General features: G+C 35.7%; 1 protein-coding gene across 3 annotated transcripts in view; it reads right to left on the bottom strand.

Annotated features, from left to right (window-relative positions):
• Positions 1-6,633: 6,633 nt before the first annotated feature.
• syk (spleen tyrosine kinase) overlaps positions 6,634-15,762 on the bottom strand; it is a 34,191-nt gene continuing 25,062 nt past the window's right edge. For all 3 annotated transcript variants that reach the window (XM_051120680.1, XM_051120679.1, XM_051120681.1), the window contains 5 exons: positions 15,359-15,568; positions 11,789-11,978; positions 11,455-11,595; positions 8,509-8,621; positions 6,634-7,615 (listed from right to left, as the gene is read on the bottom strand). In XM_051120680.1, the coding sequence (XP_050976637.1) occupies positions 7,543-7,615; positions 8,509-8,621; positions 11,455-11,595; positions 11,789-11,978; positions 15,359-15,568 (727 nt within the window). In that variant the 3' untranslated portion in view covers positions 6,634-7,542. The remainder of the gene's footprint in view (positions 7,616-8,508; positions 8,622-11,454; positions 11,596-11,788; positions 11,979-15,358; positions 15,569-15,762) is intronic.

Below are 15,762 nucleotides of genomic sequence, written 5' to 3'. Positions count from 1 at the left end.
CTGGCCACTACTTACGGCATCAAAGTTAAATGTACTGGATTGTGACTGGACATGCTGAAACGTTGGTGAGGAAGGAACCCTAGTGCATGGGCGAGGAACAGGAGGCTTCCTACTTAAAGCAGCTGCTTCCAACTCAAGCGTTTTAAGCTTAATGTCTCTATTTGCCTCAACCTCACAAGTACGGAGCTGTACCACTTTAATATCATGTTCTTGCCTTTTAAGCTCTAAGTCAAGCTCTTTTAACTTAATTGCAGTCAGTGGATCTAATTGAGACACAGCAGGAACAAGAAAGCCTGAAGCAGAAGTTTCTTCTCCTACCACATCTTCTTCAGCGGGTAAAACACCTGTACTCACCAACTCATTATATAACTCCTGTTTGATAACCGCTTTGACAGCACCCCTAGTTACCTTGACATTGAAGAACTCAGCAATTAACAACTCTTTCTTCTTGCATCGATTAAAAACTTCAGTCGTTGGTGAAAGAGTAAATGCCAAAAGATCAAAATCCATTTCACACACTCTGCCCTCACCCTAAAAAAAATGAAAGCAGCCAAAAATGTCAAATTCAGACAAGCTACAAAATTTTATTACGTGATTCTCTCGTTTTTTGAAAATGGTCAAATGCAAAATGAACTCCTATAAAATAGGAAATGTCACAACAACACCAAATTAGCAAAAGTACCAGCTCTCAACTGAGCCATAAATTTTGAAAGGGACGAGCCCCCAAATAATGTTACGTCCCACACAGTGTCTAGGGGATGAAGAAACGTAGCATTATGTGAATGAGCTTTTAAGTCGGGGGTCCTGCCGCCGTACCACAAAGACAACAATTATCTTTATATTCATTTTTTTTTTATTCAACAAAGTAATCAAACAAGGAAGGGAACACAAGTTCAGGAGCAGCCAGGCAAGAAAACAACAAACAAAAATTCCCCTCTAACTTAGGAGTGGTTCGACTTAATAATCTCACAAAACAAAAACAAATCAACAACAGAAATATACACTCACTCCCTGACTAACTGAAAAACAGGAGAAAAATGGGGGTTACAATAAATAAAAGGGCCGGGCACCTCCCTACGGTTCCCCTGAGAGAAACAGAAAGAGAAAACAATCTTCAATGATAATTTAACACACACAAGAAAAAGAAGAATGATACAGATGTACCATAAGCTGTAGGCATATGAGTATCTACTTGCACATGAGTATGAATCTACAACGCTCAAAGCCACAGTGCTTTAGGCTGGAAGTTAATCTCAGCAACTAATAAAAGCAGCTAAGCAAAACAGGAGAAGAAATGGAAAATAAGGTACAACCGGTTATGATGGTAAGACCAAAAAATGAAGCACAACAACAAATTGTACTGAGCAGGACACCCGACAGCTCTGGAGAACTTCTCATCTGCTGGCTGTTGAGATCTGCTTTTAAGCTGCTTCCCTCCTTGGTGTTAACCTCCTGCAGCTGGAGCTGCAATCAGCTCCCTGGTAGTGAGAGAGAGAGTGGGAGGAGCCTGGAGAGCAGAAGACACAGAGCATAGAGAAAAACAACTACACCAGATACAATAATAAATTAATTAATACGTCCTTGGACGTAACAATGCTATTCTGCTAATTTATGCTGTCTAAACATAGGAAAAAACATGTGGAAGCTGCTAAATCATATAGAGGGCTTAGTAAGCATGAAAGAGCGCAATATTATGACAAACTAAAATGAAAAGGTGGTAAAGATAACTTGCGTGCACAACTACTCTGATCTGTGGTATTTGCTTCGCACGTGTGTATTAGTGGCCTCTTCGATCGTGGGAAATTCAAAGTATGTGATTCTCCAGTACGAAAATATCAGTGAAAGTTTTTTTTCTAAGGTAATTTTTCCACATGGAATAGCTTCTCATCCTTACATGACTGTTAAAGGTAATTTACATTATTATAAAACCTTAATCTGTGCTCTAAAACCTGACATATTGCATGACTTGTGTCATGTTTATTAAGTTATTGTTTGCATTTGAACTGTTTTATTATTGCTGTTTGCAATTATTCAATGTTTTTCACTGTTTTACTGTTTACTGTACTCAACTTCTCAACTGTTGCTATTAAAATGATGGGTAACACTTTACAATACGTGTGCACAAATATGCATTAATTCATGCTTAACTAATGCATGAGTTAATATTTAACTTATAAAAAACTAAACCATTTATTAATAATTACTTCAGCAGCAACAAATGAACATTCTATATGATTTATAGATTAATTAATCAATAAATTGTTATTAGTTAAATGCATCATAATGTACTAATTCCTTAATAACTTATTTTATTAACTAATAGTGTAAATTCATGTGTTAATTACCACAGTAGGTTGAAGCCAAGCATTTCATCTTCCAGTTGTCTGCTTTAATTAATCATTAGCTAATGATTTGCAAAGACATCAAGTTATGACTTTACATGTTGAGGCACAGAACTATTAGCTAATTGTTAAGTAATATGTCATTGTGGTTATGGATTTAGAATTAGGTAGTTAGTCATGTGCCTCAACAAGTAAAGTCATTACATAATGATATCTTTGCAAATCATTAGGTAATGATTAATTAAGGCAGACAACCGGAAATTGAAATGCATGGCTTCAACCCATGAAAATGCATGGCTCCAACTTATTTAGGCACATGATTAACTAATTCTATATTCATAACCACAATGACATATTACTTAATAATTAGTTAATAGTTCTGTGCCTCAACAAGTAAAGTCACAACATAAGGATACATTTGCAAATCATTAACTAATGAGTATTTAAAGCAGACAACTGGAAGCTACATAGCTTTAACCACTGTGCTAATTAACATATGAATCATTAGTTAATAAAATAAGTTATTATGGAATTAATACATTATGACACATTTAACTAATAACAATTTATTGATTACTTAATTTATGAATCATATAGAATGTTCATTAGTTGCTGATGTAGTAATCATTAATAAATGGTTTAGTTCTTCATGAATTATACATTAACTCGTGATTATCTGTGCATTAATTAAGCATGAATTAATGCATATTTGTGCACACGTATTGTAAATTGTTACCAAATGATGAACTGAAATTAAATATTGTATCGCTGTTTGCCATTACTGTAGAACGTTTTACAAATGAACTACTTTTAACTAAACAAATAATCAAATAAAAACTCTTGAATTCTCATTTTTAAAGGTGTTTTATATTATTGCAATAAATTGGTTAGGCAGCTTTACAACATTATGGATGGGTGTCTGGAACAGATAAGCTTCTTGTGTTTTGAGCTAATTGTGGCAAATATGACCTACTTATGGATGTTAATAATTATTATTATTTTAATAGAAGAAATGTCTTATAAAAAGTAAATGTCATATGGAAAATCTCTAGTTTTGGTGTGGTAATGGAAAAAGCAAAAAGTGTACCAACTGTCTACCCTATTAATAGATATCAGCATAATATTTCACCTTCCTGATTGAAATGTAAAATGATTTCACCTAAATGAAATGATAAGAACAAACAAACACCTTTTGTTCTTCAGACAGCTTTTTTTTTTTTTTTGCACTCATCTCCTTGATTTGTTACAACTTTTGGCAGTCTATCCATCTTATTCTTTATGTGGAAGTAACCTATAGGGGCAAGACTTCTGGTTCATTATCCGCTATAGTAACAAGAAGAACTACAACGTACAGCAAATTGTAAAACTGTTTGCACTACAAACCAGTGTGTTCATAATACATTAATACATTAAAATAATAGGTATGACACAACAATTTGCAATATCAAGCTGCAAAACAAGTTGTTTTGTACAACTAAAAACTGCTGGACGTGTTACAAATGGCTGCACACACCCTTATGGGAAAAAGGTGGATAGTACTCCAAATGTTTTTTCTTCCCCAGATTAGTACAGCCCAAAACATTACAATAATTGACAATAATTTTCAGCAGCAATAATAATGTTTACGTTCAATGCCGCCAATATGGCAGACTGATGGTGCCTCATAAAAACACTCTATTGTCTTCAATGAATTTATGTCTTTAGCTTGAGCAATTATTAACTCATTTGTGTTAAAAATAAAATAAACAAATGTGTATTCCCATTGGAGCCATTCTCAGATGCCTGTTGGCGTGACGCCGCTCCCACGATAGTTGACTGACATGAGCGTCTTACCTCAGACCAGTCATAAATTAGCTGTAACAGTCCGACCTCCATTGTTTTAATGCCGGAGCAGGGATGTAAGTTAGACAAGAATATCTCTGATTGAGGGATTGAGGTGTTGTGTTGCTGGATGTAATAATGAACATAGTGGTCGTCATTTACTCCCAACATCTGAGCCATTGAAAATGTAGTGGATTACATTTGTTTGTGAAGGAAATGCGCCTCCCAATCTACATAAGTGCGTCTATGTTCGCGTGAATCATTCATGATCCAGCTTCACTTACAGCAGAAGTAAGTATAAGAGTTTTTTTTATGAATCTTTGCAATCGCCTTTCCTAAGAAAGTGCTAGTTAGCAAGTGTAGCGGCTAAACACGGCTAAATGCGGCTAAAGTAAACAGGCTCGTCACTCCAGAGAGAAGAGAGGGGCGGGGCGAGCAGAGCTCATTTGCATTTAAAGGAATAATCCGTCAGAAAGGGATGATTTTTGCAGAGCTAAAAGATAAAGAAGATAAAAAGGGTGTTGTTTTACACAACCATTGAGAATTTTTAACCAAAGTATATTATAGACTTTTCATTAAGACCCTAAAGAATCATATCAACTGGAAAATGGGCATCTGATGACAGCTTTAAGTAAAGGTTTGATTAAAAAAAAAAGGTTTGGCAAGGACTCTGTTCCTGTATGTCATACTGTCTCTAAGCAATTTTTGACCATAATGTGGCATATCTGTCATAAAAGGAAGATAGATGTCTGGTGTATTTAATAAGGTGACACAGGTTTGTTATATGCGTGTACAGCGTTTCTCTCAGTTTTCTGTGTGGAGAGTTAAAGCCATTTGAATTTCTGTTTCAGAGCAAAACAAAAAATAACAGAGATCTGAAAATGCCCCAATTACTTTAATCAAAGATGATATGCTTATTTTATTCCATTGTGTTTTAATCAAATGTGATTGAAGAACATTTTTATTTATCTACAGACATGGCCAACAATATCGGCACCCTTGCAGTTCTGTCAGAAAATGTAACCCTTCTCTCAAAAAAATTGTTGCAGTTGCAAATGGTTTAGTCTGATACAGTTCCACACAGAACCCAAAAAATATACTGGACAAAATTATTGGCACCCTTAACTTAATATTTGGTAGCACCCACTTTGGAAAAAATAACTGAAATCAATTGCTTCCTGTTATCATGAATGAGTTTCTTACACCTCTCTACTGGAATTTTGGACCACTCTTCCTTTGCAAACTGCTCCAGGTAGTTCAGATTTAAAGGATGTCTTCTCCCAGCTGCTGTTTTGAGATCTCTCTACAGGTGCTCTATGGGGTTCAGATCTGGACTCATTGCTGGCCATTTCAGAAATCTTCAGTGCTTTGTTTGTAACTATTTCTGAGTGCTTTTTGAAGTGTGTTTTGGGTCATTGTCCTGCTGGAAGACCCATGACCTCTGGTGGAGACGCAGCTTTCTGACACTGGCCACTACATTGTGTCCCAAAATTCTTTGTTAATCATCATATTTCATGATACCGTTCACACAGTCAAGGCATCCAGTGCCAGAAGCAGCAAAGCAACCCCAAAACATCTTTGAACCTCCACCATGTTTGACTGTAGGGACTGTGTTCTTTTCTTTGAAGGCCTCATTTCTTTTTCTGTAAACACTGCCATGATGTCCTTTACCAAAAGCTCTATGTTTTTCTCATCTGTCCACAGTACGTTCTCCCAGAAGGATTGTGGTCTTGCCATGTACGTTTTGGGAAACTCCAGTCTTGCTTTTTTATGCCTTTGTGTCAGCAGTGGTGTCCTCCTGGGTCTCCTACCATAGCGTCCCTGTGTCTGCAGATCAGTTTGAATTTGTTTAATCAGGGTTCTTTATCCACCATTCGAACAATCCTTTGTTGTAATTTTTCATTAATTTTGCTTTTTCCGTCCAGGGAGGTTAGCTACAGTGCCACTGGCTGTAAACCTCTTGATAATATTGTGCACAGTGGATAATATTTCCACAATTTTTTCTCTCAAATCCACAGACAACTCTTTACATTTCTTTTCTCCATGCTCAGTGTGACACACAACACAAAGGTTGAGTCAACTTTTCTCCATTTTAACTGGTTGCAAGTGTGATTACTATATTGCCCACACCTGTTACTTGCCACAGGTGTGTCTAAATACAAATTACAGGACCATCACATGCTTGAAAAGCAATTATTTCTTACAATTTTGACAAGGTGCCAATAATTTTGTCCAGTCCATTTTTGAGTTCTGTGTGAAATTTTACTATGTTTGACTTTTCTTCTCAGTTTTGTGTGTGTGTGTGTGTTGCTGCAGTGCAAACAAAAACAATAAGTACGTGAATATCAAAACATTTGCAATTGGAACAATTTTCTGAGAAAAGTGTTGCATTTTCTGACATAATTGCAAGGGTTCCATGACTGTATGTTTATATTTTTGTGCATTCAAGAAAGCGATCAAACAATTTTTTGTTATAAATGACTTTATTTTTAAAGCATATTTGACAATCTTATTGCAGCCTTACAAGTTCTGTTTGCTGAATATCATTTATCAATATCATCAAACTAAGGAAGAGCAAGATTTTAATGTGTCATGCCATGCTGTACAGTTATCAAGCTTGTACAAAGTCTGGAGTGAATGAATCAAGCTGACAAATGACAATGAATGCAATGAATTCACATATGACAGGAGAAAACAAATCCTAAGAGTTTACTGATGAAGACCTTGCTTAGACTGTCATCGACGACATGCAAAATATACGCTTACACTGTACCTGATCATGTGAAGTAAACACTGCCCACACATAAAATGAATGTTTAACCAGTTTATGTACACTCAACCTTTTAACCATACACTTAATATTAAAAAAAAAATTTGGCACTTAGATAATGACAAAATCCAAGTAAATGTGTACAAAACTGAAAGACAGAAAGGAATGAGAATATTGTAGACATGTCTGGCTCTTGACCAGTCATCCTTCTGTTAATTGGTATTGCTGTTACATCTAAAATACTGATCAAAAACAAAACAAAACACTGATGTTCTCTCTAAACATGCTTTTAGAAGCAAAATCCAATATCCATTTAATAAAAGCTTTTTGCTTATTAATCCAGTTTGTATAGTTTCTAACAAAAATAGCTTCAAATAATACGAAATAATATAATATTCAAGTTCAAATAATACAAGATGAGTTATTGCTTCAAATGATTCAAAATAAAATGTTGTCAATCATCTAATTTGAATTCGCACCAGTGATGGAGGAAAAAAAAATATTATCATGAAATGTCAATGAAAGTGGCAAAAAATTACTATACCACCGCATACTGACTTTTATGAAATACTGTGTTGTATAATTGTGCATGTGCTGTGGGTTTGCTCATCACTGAGATATGTCATAATAGTAATGCCGCAATCTGGGTTCAACTACCGAAAATCCAGGTCTCTCTTCCGCCCTGCAGAAACAGAACAGAACCATTTGTTATTCTTTAATGTACTAAATTGAATTTATCATTATTACACAGGAATACCTAATAGATATTACTATATAATCAGTGTTGGGGAAAGTTACTTTTAAAAGTCATGCATTACAATATTGCATTACTCCCTAAAAAAGTAACTAATTATGTAACTTAGTTACTTTATATGGAAAGTTATGTGTTGCATTACTTTTGAGTTACATTTGCGTTACTTTTTAAATCTGGGCAGGTCTTGCATGTTTTTTTTTTTAAATATAAAAATTTCTATTTTTAGCAAATGTAAAAGCCCTGGCTTTTACACCAAAAAGTGAAATGAATAAGCCTCAGGCTGAAGGAAAAATAAATAAATAAATAAAAAAAGTAATCTGATTATGTAACCCATGTTACTTGTAATGCATGACCTCCAACATTGTATATAAGAAGTGTAAAATGGTATAATTTACTGCTTATAATCAGTGTTCTAGTTTGGGGTCTCCTTCTAACGTCAGTATTTCAAATCAATATGTGCATGTGGAGTAAATTTATTAAGAAACGGATTAAGCATATGCTAATTAAATGCATATGGACCGAAAATGAGTCAAAACTGTGTTGCTGAATCTTGATTATTATTCAATTAGAAATGTCATGACACACTGAGAACAAAATATAATGATTATAATGTAGTAATATTAATCTTGTATTAGTATGAAACATTTCAAATAATAATAATAATCAGAACCTTTTCTGCAGTCATTTGTCTTTTGAATAATGGAATGATTGTGACTGCATTATAATCCAGAATTATCAATATATAAATGCTGATTAAAAAGACCATTATATATCCAGTAAACATGCTCTATGTTAGTCTAATCTAGTGAACATTCACTTACTTGTATGTCCAGCATTTCTTCATGAGGTCGTACATCTCAGACGGGCAGTTGGGTGGAGCGGACATTCTCTCTCCACTCTCTATCATTGGGATGACTTCATTTCCTTTCATACCCTACAGACAATATGGAATAATCCTACATAAGCAACATTGCTAAAAAAATAAATGCTCACTTTCAAACAACAGCTCATGTCTGGTGGTTAAATAGATTGATGTGCAGCTTGGCTTCCTGCATAAAATGAATGCATTATAAACATTAATTAATTTACATTTACATTTAATCATTTAGCAGACACTTTTATCCAAAGTGACAATATAGGCAATCAAACCAACAATGATCAAGGTCATGGTCAAGTTTTTTTGTAGATGTAGATATACATGTAGATATAATAAATGAACATTAACTAAAAATATCTTCATTGTTAATTCATGATAGCTAAGGCATTAACTAATATGAATGAATTGAATCTTATTGTAAAGCATCATCACATAAAAAAGGAGAATTCTCTTTATCAATTTTTAGGTGGCTATTTAGATAGCAATGGATAGCTGGAAACCTAAACCCTATTGTTAAGGTGCCTGAGAGAGCTCAACATGCTGCAAATGAAAAAAAACACATGCAAATTAAGAAAATATCTTCATCAATCTGACAACACACGCACTGCAAATGCTCACAAAGCATCTAAATAAAGGAATGTGCTGCAAAAAAAGAAACATGCTGCAAATAGTCACATCAGAAACAAAAATAGAAATGTGCTGCAAATAGGCACAGACTGCATCTGAAATGTTTAAGGGAACAGCAAAGTAGCGAATATGGCTACTTTATATTTATATACTTACTTTATATGCTTACTTTTTATTTACATACTTATCATACGATTCCTTGGCTTTTTATTTATTTATTTATTTATTTTTTGCTGACGATAATTTTTGATAATTACTGTAACTGTGAAAGGTTATGTAAATGGGCTAACTCACTCTTACAACTTCCCTTACAAAAATTAACCATAGCCTATGGTATTAAAAGTAATTCATTAATTAATACATTTATTATATTAACAAAAAAAAATGTTACTATAGTTAACCATGAACAAATTAGCCATGAATTTACTACACTAACCATAGTTTAACCATGGTATTTGTACAACTGTGGTTATACAAATGGTAATCAATATGCCAAAAACATGGTTAATTTTCATTTTGTTGAGTTAATTTTGTTGTGGTCTGTGCTACTTGCACGTTTCTGTGTTTGTTTGTGTTTGCAGTGCGTTTCTGTTTTTGCAGCGTATTTCTTTATTTGTTTGTGTTGTGAGTATTTGCAGCACATGTGCTGTCAAACTGATGATGTTTTCTTAATTTCCTGGTGCTCTTTCTATTTGCATATGTTTTCTGAAGTTGCAGTGCATTGAGCTCACGCGCCCACTGATTATTAGGGCTTAATAGGGTAATTTGCTCAGAAATGGGTGATTTTATTTTCACATCAAACAGCCAATGTACCCAAGTAGATTCAAAGATTTGTTCAAATGCACATTTACCGTGTGAAACTTAAACAGCAACAATACAGGATTTCCACTGTCACTAAATGAATACAACTAAGAACTGTATTTATTTTCTGGCATTAAACACTTTGTGACCATTTCACAATGTTGCTTCATTTTCAAACATATTCACTTATTGATATATTCAAACATGAATAGTTCTCCCAGCCCAATTAACAATATAAAATATGTCTCTCAGAGCTGTTTGGAAGCAGCATTACCCAAGATACTGTTGAAGGAGAAGTCCACTTCCAGAACTACAATTTACAACTAATGTACTCACCCCCTTGTCACCCAAGATGTTCATGTCTTTCTGTCTTTATTCGTCAAGAAATTATGGTTTTTGAGGAAAACATTTCAGAATTTTTCTGCATATAATGGACTTCATTGGTCCCCGATTTTGAACTTCCAAAATGTAGTTTAAATGCAGCTTCAAAGGGCTCTAAACGATCCCAGCTGAGGAAGAAGGGTTTTATATAGTGAAACGATCTGTCATTGCTTTCGAAAAATAAACATTTGTATACTTTTTAAGCACAAAAGCTCGTGTAGCACAGGCTCTGTCGTTCTTGAACGATTCGTTCATTTGTGACTCGGGAAGAACGAGTCGTCTCCGGGAGTGATTCGTTCAGTCATGCATCCGCAACATCCTATTAGGTTCTGTACTGGAATTAGTTCACCCGAGTCTTCGGGTTTTTCGAGTCGTTTGTTCATCTTATGGGACTGTCATGTGATGCTGATTTCACTAAAATGAAGACTCAAAGGTCTGAGTCAGTAAAATGATCCGAACTTCCCATCACTACTACGAATTACGTCTTTGAATCACCGCAAGTTTATCGTCTGTGTACTCCGGCTCAAAAAGGTAGAGTATGTCGAAAAACTTCATGTTATTTTCTCCTACAACGTCAGAATCGTCCGACATCGTTGTACCTTTTTGTTTGTAAACAGCGTTTGACTTACTTGCACTTTCTAAGCCTTTGCGCGTTCGCTTTGTAAACACTGGGTCTGTAGTTTCGACTACGTCCATGTGACCTTTTGACATGATTCAATAGTACATAGCGTCGTGGACACACATCCCAGAGCCTGTGCTACACAAGGTTTTGTGCTTAAAAAGTAAGCAAATTTTTATTCCCCCCCCAAAAAAGACCAATCGTTTCACTAGATGAGACCCTTCTTCCTCGGCTGGGATCATTTTTCGCCCTTTGAAGCTGCATCTAAACTACATTTTGGAAGTTCAAAATCAGGGCACCATATCAGTCTATTATATGCAGAAAAACCCTGAAATGTTTTCCTCAAAAAACATAATTTCTTTACGACTGAAGACAGAAAGACATGAACATCTTGGATGACAAGGGTGAGTAAATTATTTGTGATTTGTTGTTCTCGAAGTGGACTTCTCCCTTAATGGTTACCTTATATGGTTTCTGTCCATATGAAAAGGCCTCCCACATCAGGACTCCGAAACTCCACACGTCGCTCTTGGACGAGAACCTCAGGTAGTTAATGCACTCTGGAGCGTACCACTTCAGCGGCCATTTACCATGACCTTTGGCCTACAGGAGCAACGAACAAAGATTAGTCAGACTACACTCTGCTTAAACCCTGATTCTACTTTACTAACATCAATGTTTTGTATCTAAAGGGCTTTCATTCTTACTAGTAAAGCATGTATGTGTATTTGGAGGGCACTGTATGCATTAGTCACTGAAAAACCCTTATGTGCTGATTAGTCAGTGGTGACTATACCTTGTAATAGTTCTCATCTTCTGTCAGGGCTTTAGAGAGTCCAAAGTCGCTGATCTTGGCATAGTGCTGAGTGACTAAAAGCACGTTCCTGGCTGCAAGATCTCTATGAACAAAGTTATGCTCTTCCAGATATTTCATTCCCATAGAGACCTGATGAACCAGCTCTGTGATGTTCTTCATAGAGATGTGTCTGAAAACACAAAAAGCGGAAACCTACTTTAGCAATACTACTTTTGTTTATGACTTGAAGTTCAGTCATGAAACTCTAAACTGCACAAGCCTAACATGGATTCACAACCAATAACCAAATACATTAACTCCCCAAATGCATTACTGCACTAAAAGATGTTAAGCAATGATGTTCAATGATGTGCAATGTACAATGCATGATGCACAGCTCACAAAGAAGTCACTTTCAAACCAAGCAGTTTTTTGTTGGTCAATGCAGTGAATTAGCATTAACCAACGTAAGCAAAGTCTGCTTAGGGAACGTTTTCACCCTTTATTATTATTTAAATAAATATTATTATTATTATTATTTAAATTACTCAACATTGTCCATGAAGTTTTACAGAACAGCAGTAATTGTGACCACTGATTCTTCTCATGTCATTAAATGCAGTGCTTACCTGTTATTGAGGGGAATTTATTTTTTTATTTTTTGTCAGTACAAACTTAGTAACACTTTACAGTAAAGCTTCTTTTGTTATCTTCAGTTGTTAACTTTATTTAACTGCTGTAGTTAACATCAACTAACTATAAACAATACTTAACACAGCATATTTCAATTACAGTGAATCCTAATTTCTAAAACCTAAAGTTGTAGCTGTTGAAATTAGTTAATGAACTGTGAATAAACATGAACAATTGTTTTTCTGTTAAATAACATTAACAAAGATGTAACACTTTAGATTAGGGAAAACTACTCACTACTAATTGCTTATTAGCATGGATATTACTGGAATATTGCCTGTTTATTAGTATTATAAAGCACATATTAATGCCTTATTCTGCGTGACTATATTTTAAACCCTTTAATCCACCCCACACCTAAACTTAACAACTACTTTACTAGCTTTTAATAAGCAGCATATTATTTACAGTGAATTTATAACAGCTAAGGGGCGTTGTTAGGAACAATGTGAAGCTAAAACCCTCTTAGCTGTTATAAATTCACTGTAAACCGCGGCTTCACAGGGCTTATTGCTTTTATAAAATGGTTATTCTGTATACGTAGTAAGGTTTCACAAATAAAGTGTAATGATATTAATAAAAACATTATTCTTCCGGTTGAAACGGTTGTGGTTAGAACAAAGTGGCTGCAGAGAAACACACTTAAACAAACGTAAACAAAGGTGTATGTTTGTAGAGCAATTTACAACAGCTTCGATTGAATGTGTTCTAGTAAAACTGAAAGTGTTGTAAAGTGTTGAAAGTGTTGTAATAAAGCAATAAGCCACAAGAAGCTGTGGTTTATAGTACATTTATAACAGCTAAGGGGCGTTGTTAGGCACAACGCGAAGCAGAGTAAAACCCCCTAAACCACAGGTTCACAGGACTTATTGCTTTTATAGAACGGTTATTCCATATATTTAGTAAGGCACATAAAGTGTAATGAGATGACAATATTCTTCCGCCAAACAATGTAGTTCCTTAGAAACTAGGGCTGTCAAACGGTACCGGTTCGGTACTTTCGGTACTGAAATTTTAAAAACGTCCATTTCCCGCTCATATTTGAGCGCTGTTGAGCCGATTTTTAAACATCGCTGATTGGCCATAGTGATTGGCCAGCGCTTATCATTGTAGCCAATCACAGTCATGTCTGTTGAGCGCGTGAACACTATGGCCAATCAGCTATGTTTAAAAATCGCTCAACAGCGCTCAAATGTGAGCGGGAAATGGACGTTTTTAAAATTCCAGTACCGAAAGTACCAAACCCGGTACCGTTTGACAGCCCTATTAGAAACAGTTGTGGTTGCAGATCAGAATCAAGAACCGGAACAATCCGCTTTATAATAAAGCAATAAACCCCAAGAAGCCATGGTTTACAGTGAATTTATAACAGCTAAGGGGCGTTGTTAGACACGATGCGAAATTCACTGTAAACCACGGCTTCACAGGGATTTTTGCTTTTATAAAACGGTTATTCCATATATGTAGTAATGGGATGACGGTATTCTTCCGCCAAACAATATAGTTCCCCAGAAACGGTTGTGGTTGCAACAAAGTGGTTGCCAGGCAACACACAGACGTAAACAAAGGTGTAGGTTTGTAGTAGGGATGCAACAACACAGTTAGTCCACGGTTCAATACGTACCTTGGTTTTAACCACGGTTTTTGGTTCGGTTCGGTTCTGATAGCTTACCACATCTGTGTGTGTGTGTGTGTTCACGGGGCTTATTGCTTTTATAGAACGGTTATTCCATATACGTAGTAAGGTTTCACAAAATAAAAACGAGCAAATAAAGTGTAATAAGATGACAGTATTCTTCCGCCAAAACAGTTATTTCCATATATGTAGCAATGAGATGACGGTATTCTTCCGCCAAACAATGTAGTTCCCCAGAAACGGTTGTGGTTGCAACAAAGTGGCTGCCGAGCAGCACAAAAACATAAACAAAGGTGTAGGTTTGTAGTAGGGATGCAACAATACAGTTAGTCCATGGTTCAATATGTACCTCGGTTTTTAACCACGGTTTTCGGGTTCGGTTCTAATAGCTGATTAACAGCAAAATACTCCTGTAAACCTCAACTCGGGTATTTTCATAATGATTAAGTATATTTGTAAGCCATGGCTATTCGACATACAGTATAGAATTTATTGTCTGCCTCATTCTGTGATAAGATTCCACATCAGATCACAAAAGGAAGTTTCAAACACTTGACTGATGCTGTGAAGTAAAAATAAGTTATAATATTCATTGCATTTCATTAGAAGGGAAGATACTCTGAGTATCTGCGTTGCTTTTTCCAATATAAACGGGGGAGGCGTTTCCTCATCTCAGCATGTGAAATCAAGGGCACACACACAGCAATTTTCGAGAGAAATAAAACAAGGAAATTATTTAAATGCAAAACCGGAAAACCGCAATTCACAGGCACGTGTTGAACTGTGGATGTCGTACCGAACGGTTCGATATTATATTGAGTATTGTGACATCATAGTTTGTAGTGCAATTTACAACAGCTTAGAGCAAGGACCAATCAAGCACCAGAACTACCCGTTTTATAAATGTAAATAAATGCCAAAAAAAAATGGTTAGCTCATATTAGTTAATGCACTAAAAATCTTAATGAAAAACAAATTTTCTTTGTGCATCTCACACAATGCTATTACACTTCAGCAAACTTGGAATATAGTGCATAGTTTGTATGTTCTATGATGAATTTTTGTCTTGTTTTGTCACTCTGAGCTGTTGTATAGAAGAGTTCTGTAAGTAGTTGCTTAATGTTAATAAACTCTTGTGGATATAGCTACTGCACATTGCTTATCAATGCACTTCAGCCATTACTATATTCACAGTTCAGCACAGTTTTCCTATCTTATTAAGTATTTTTAGCATGGCATACTTGTTCTTCTGTAGGTACTTGTGCAGGGGCCCCAGCTCCGCGAGCTCCATGACCAACATGAGGTTCTCAGCTTCACAGATGCCGATCATGCGAACGATGTACGGGTTATCCAGCTGCTGCATGACGCTCGCTTCCCGCAGCATCTCATCCTTTACCGCTGCGTTGTTATCGTCGTTCTTCAGAATCTTAACAGCAACAATCTTCTGTGTCCTGAATTTAAGGTAAAAACAGATCAATTCCGAATGCTGAACATTATGTCAATGAAACAGGGTTTTAGAGTCATTTCGGAAATCTTATTTATGAGCTCAGTGCACATAAATGGCACCATTAAGTCAGAATCACCGGTGGGAAATTCAACACTTCTGCAAAGCATGAGGAAGCAGATCAAACCACTAAGCAACCAC

Source organism: Labeo rohita, chromosome 10 (assembly GCF_022985175.1).
Source record: "Labeo rohita strain BAU-BD-2019 chromosome 10, IGBB_LRoh.1.0, whole genome shotgun sequence".
Classification (NCBI taxonomy): Eukaryota; Metazoa; Chordata; class Actinopteri; order Cypriniformes; family Cyprinidae; genus Labeo; species Labeo rohita.
The sequence above is the reverse complement of the archived record's forward strand: the minus strand, read 5'-3'. Positions and strand labels throughout refer to the sequence as shown.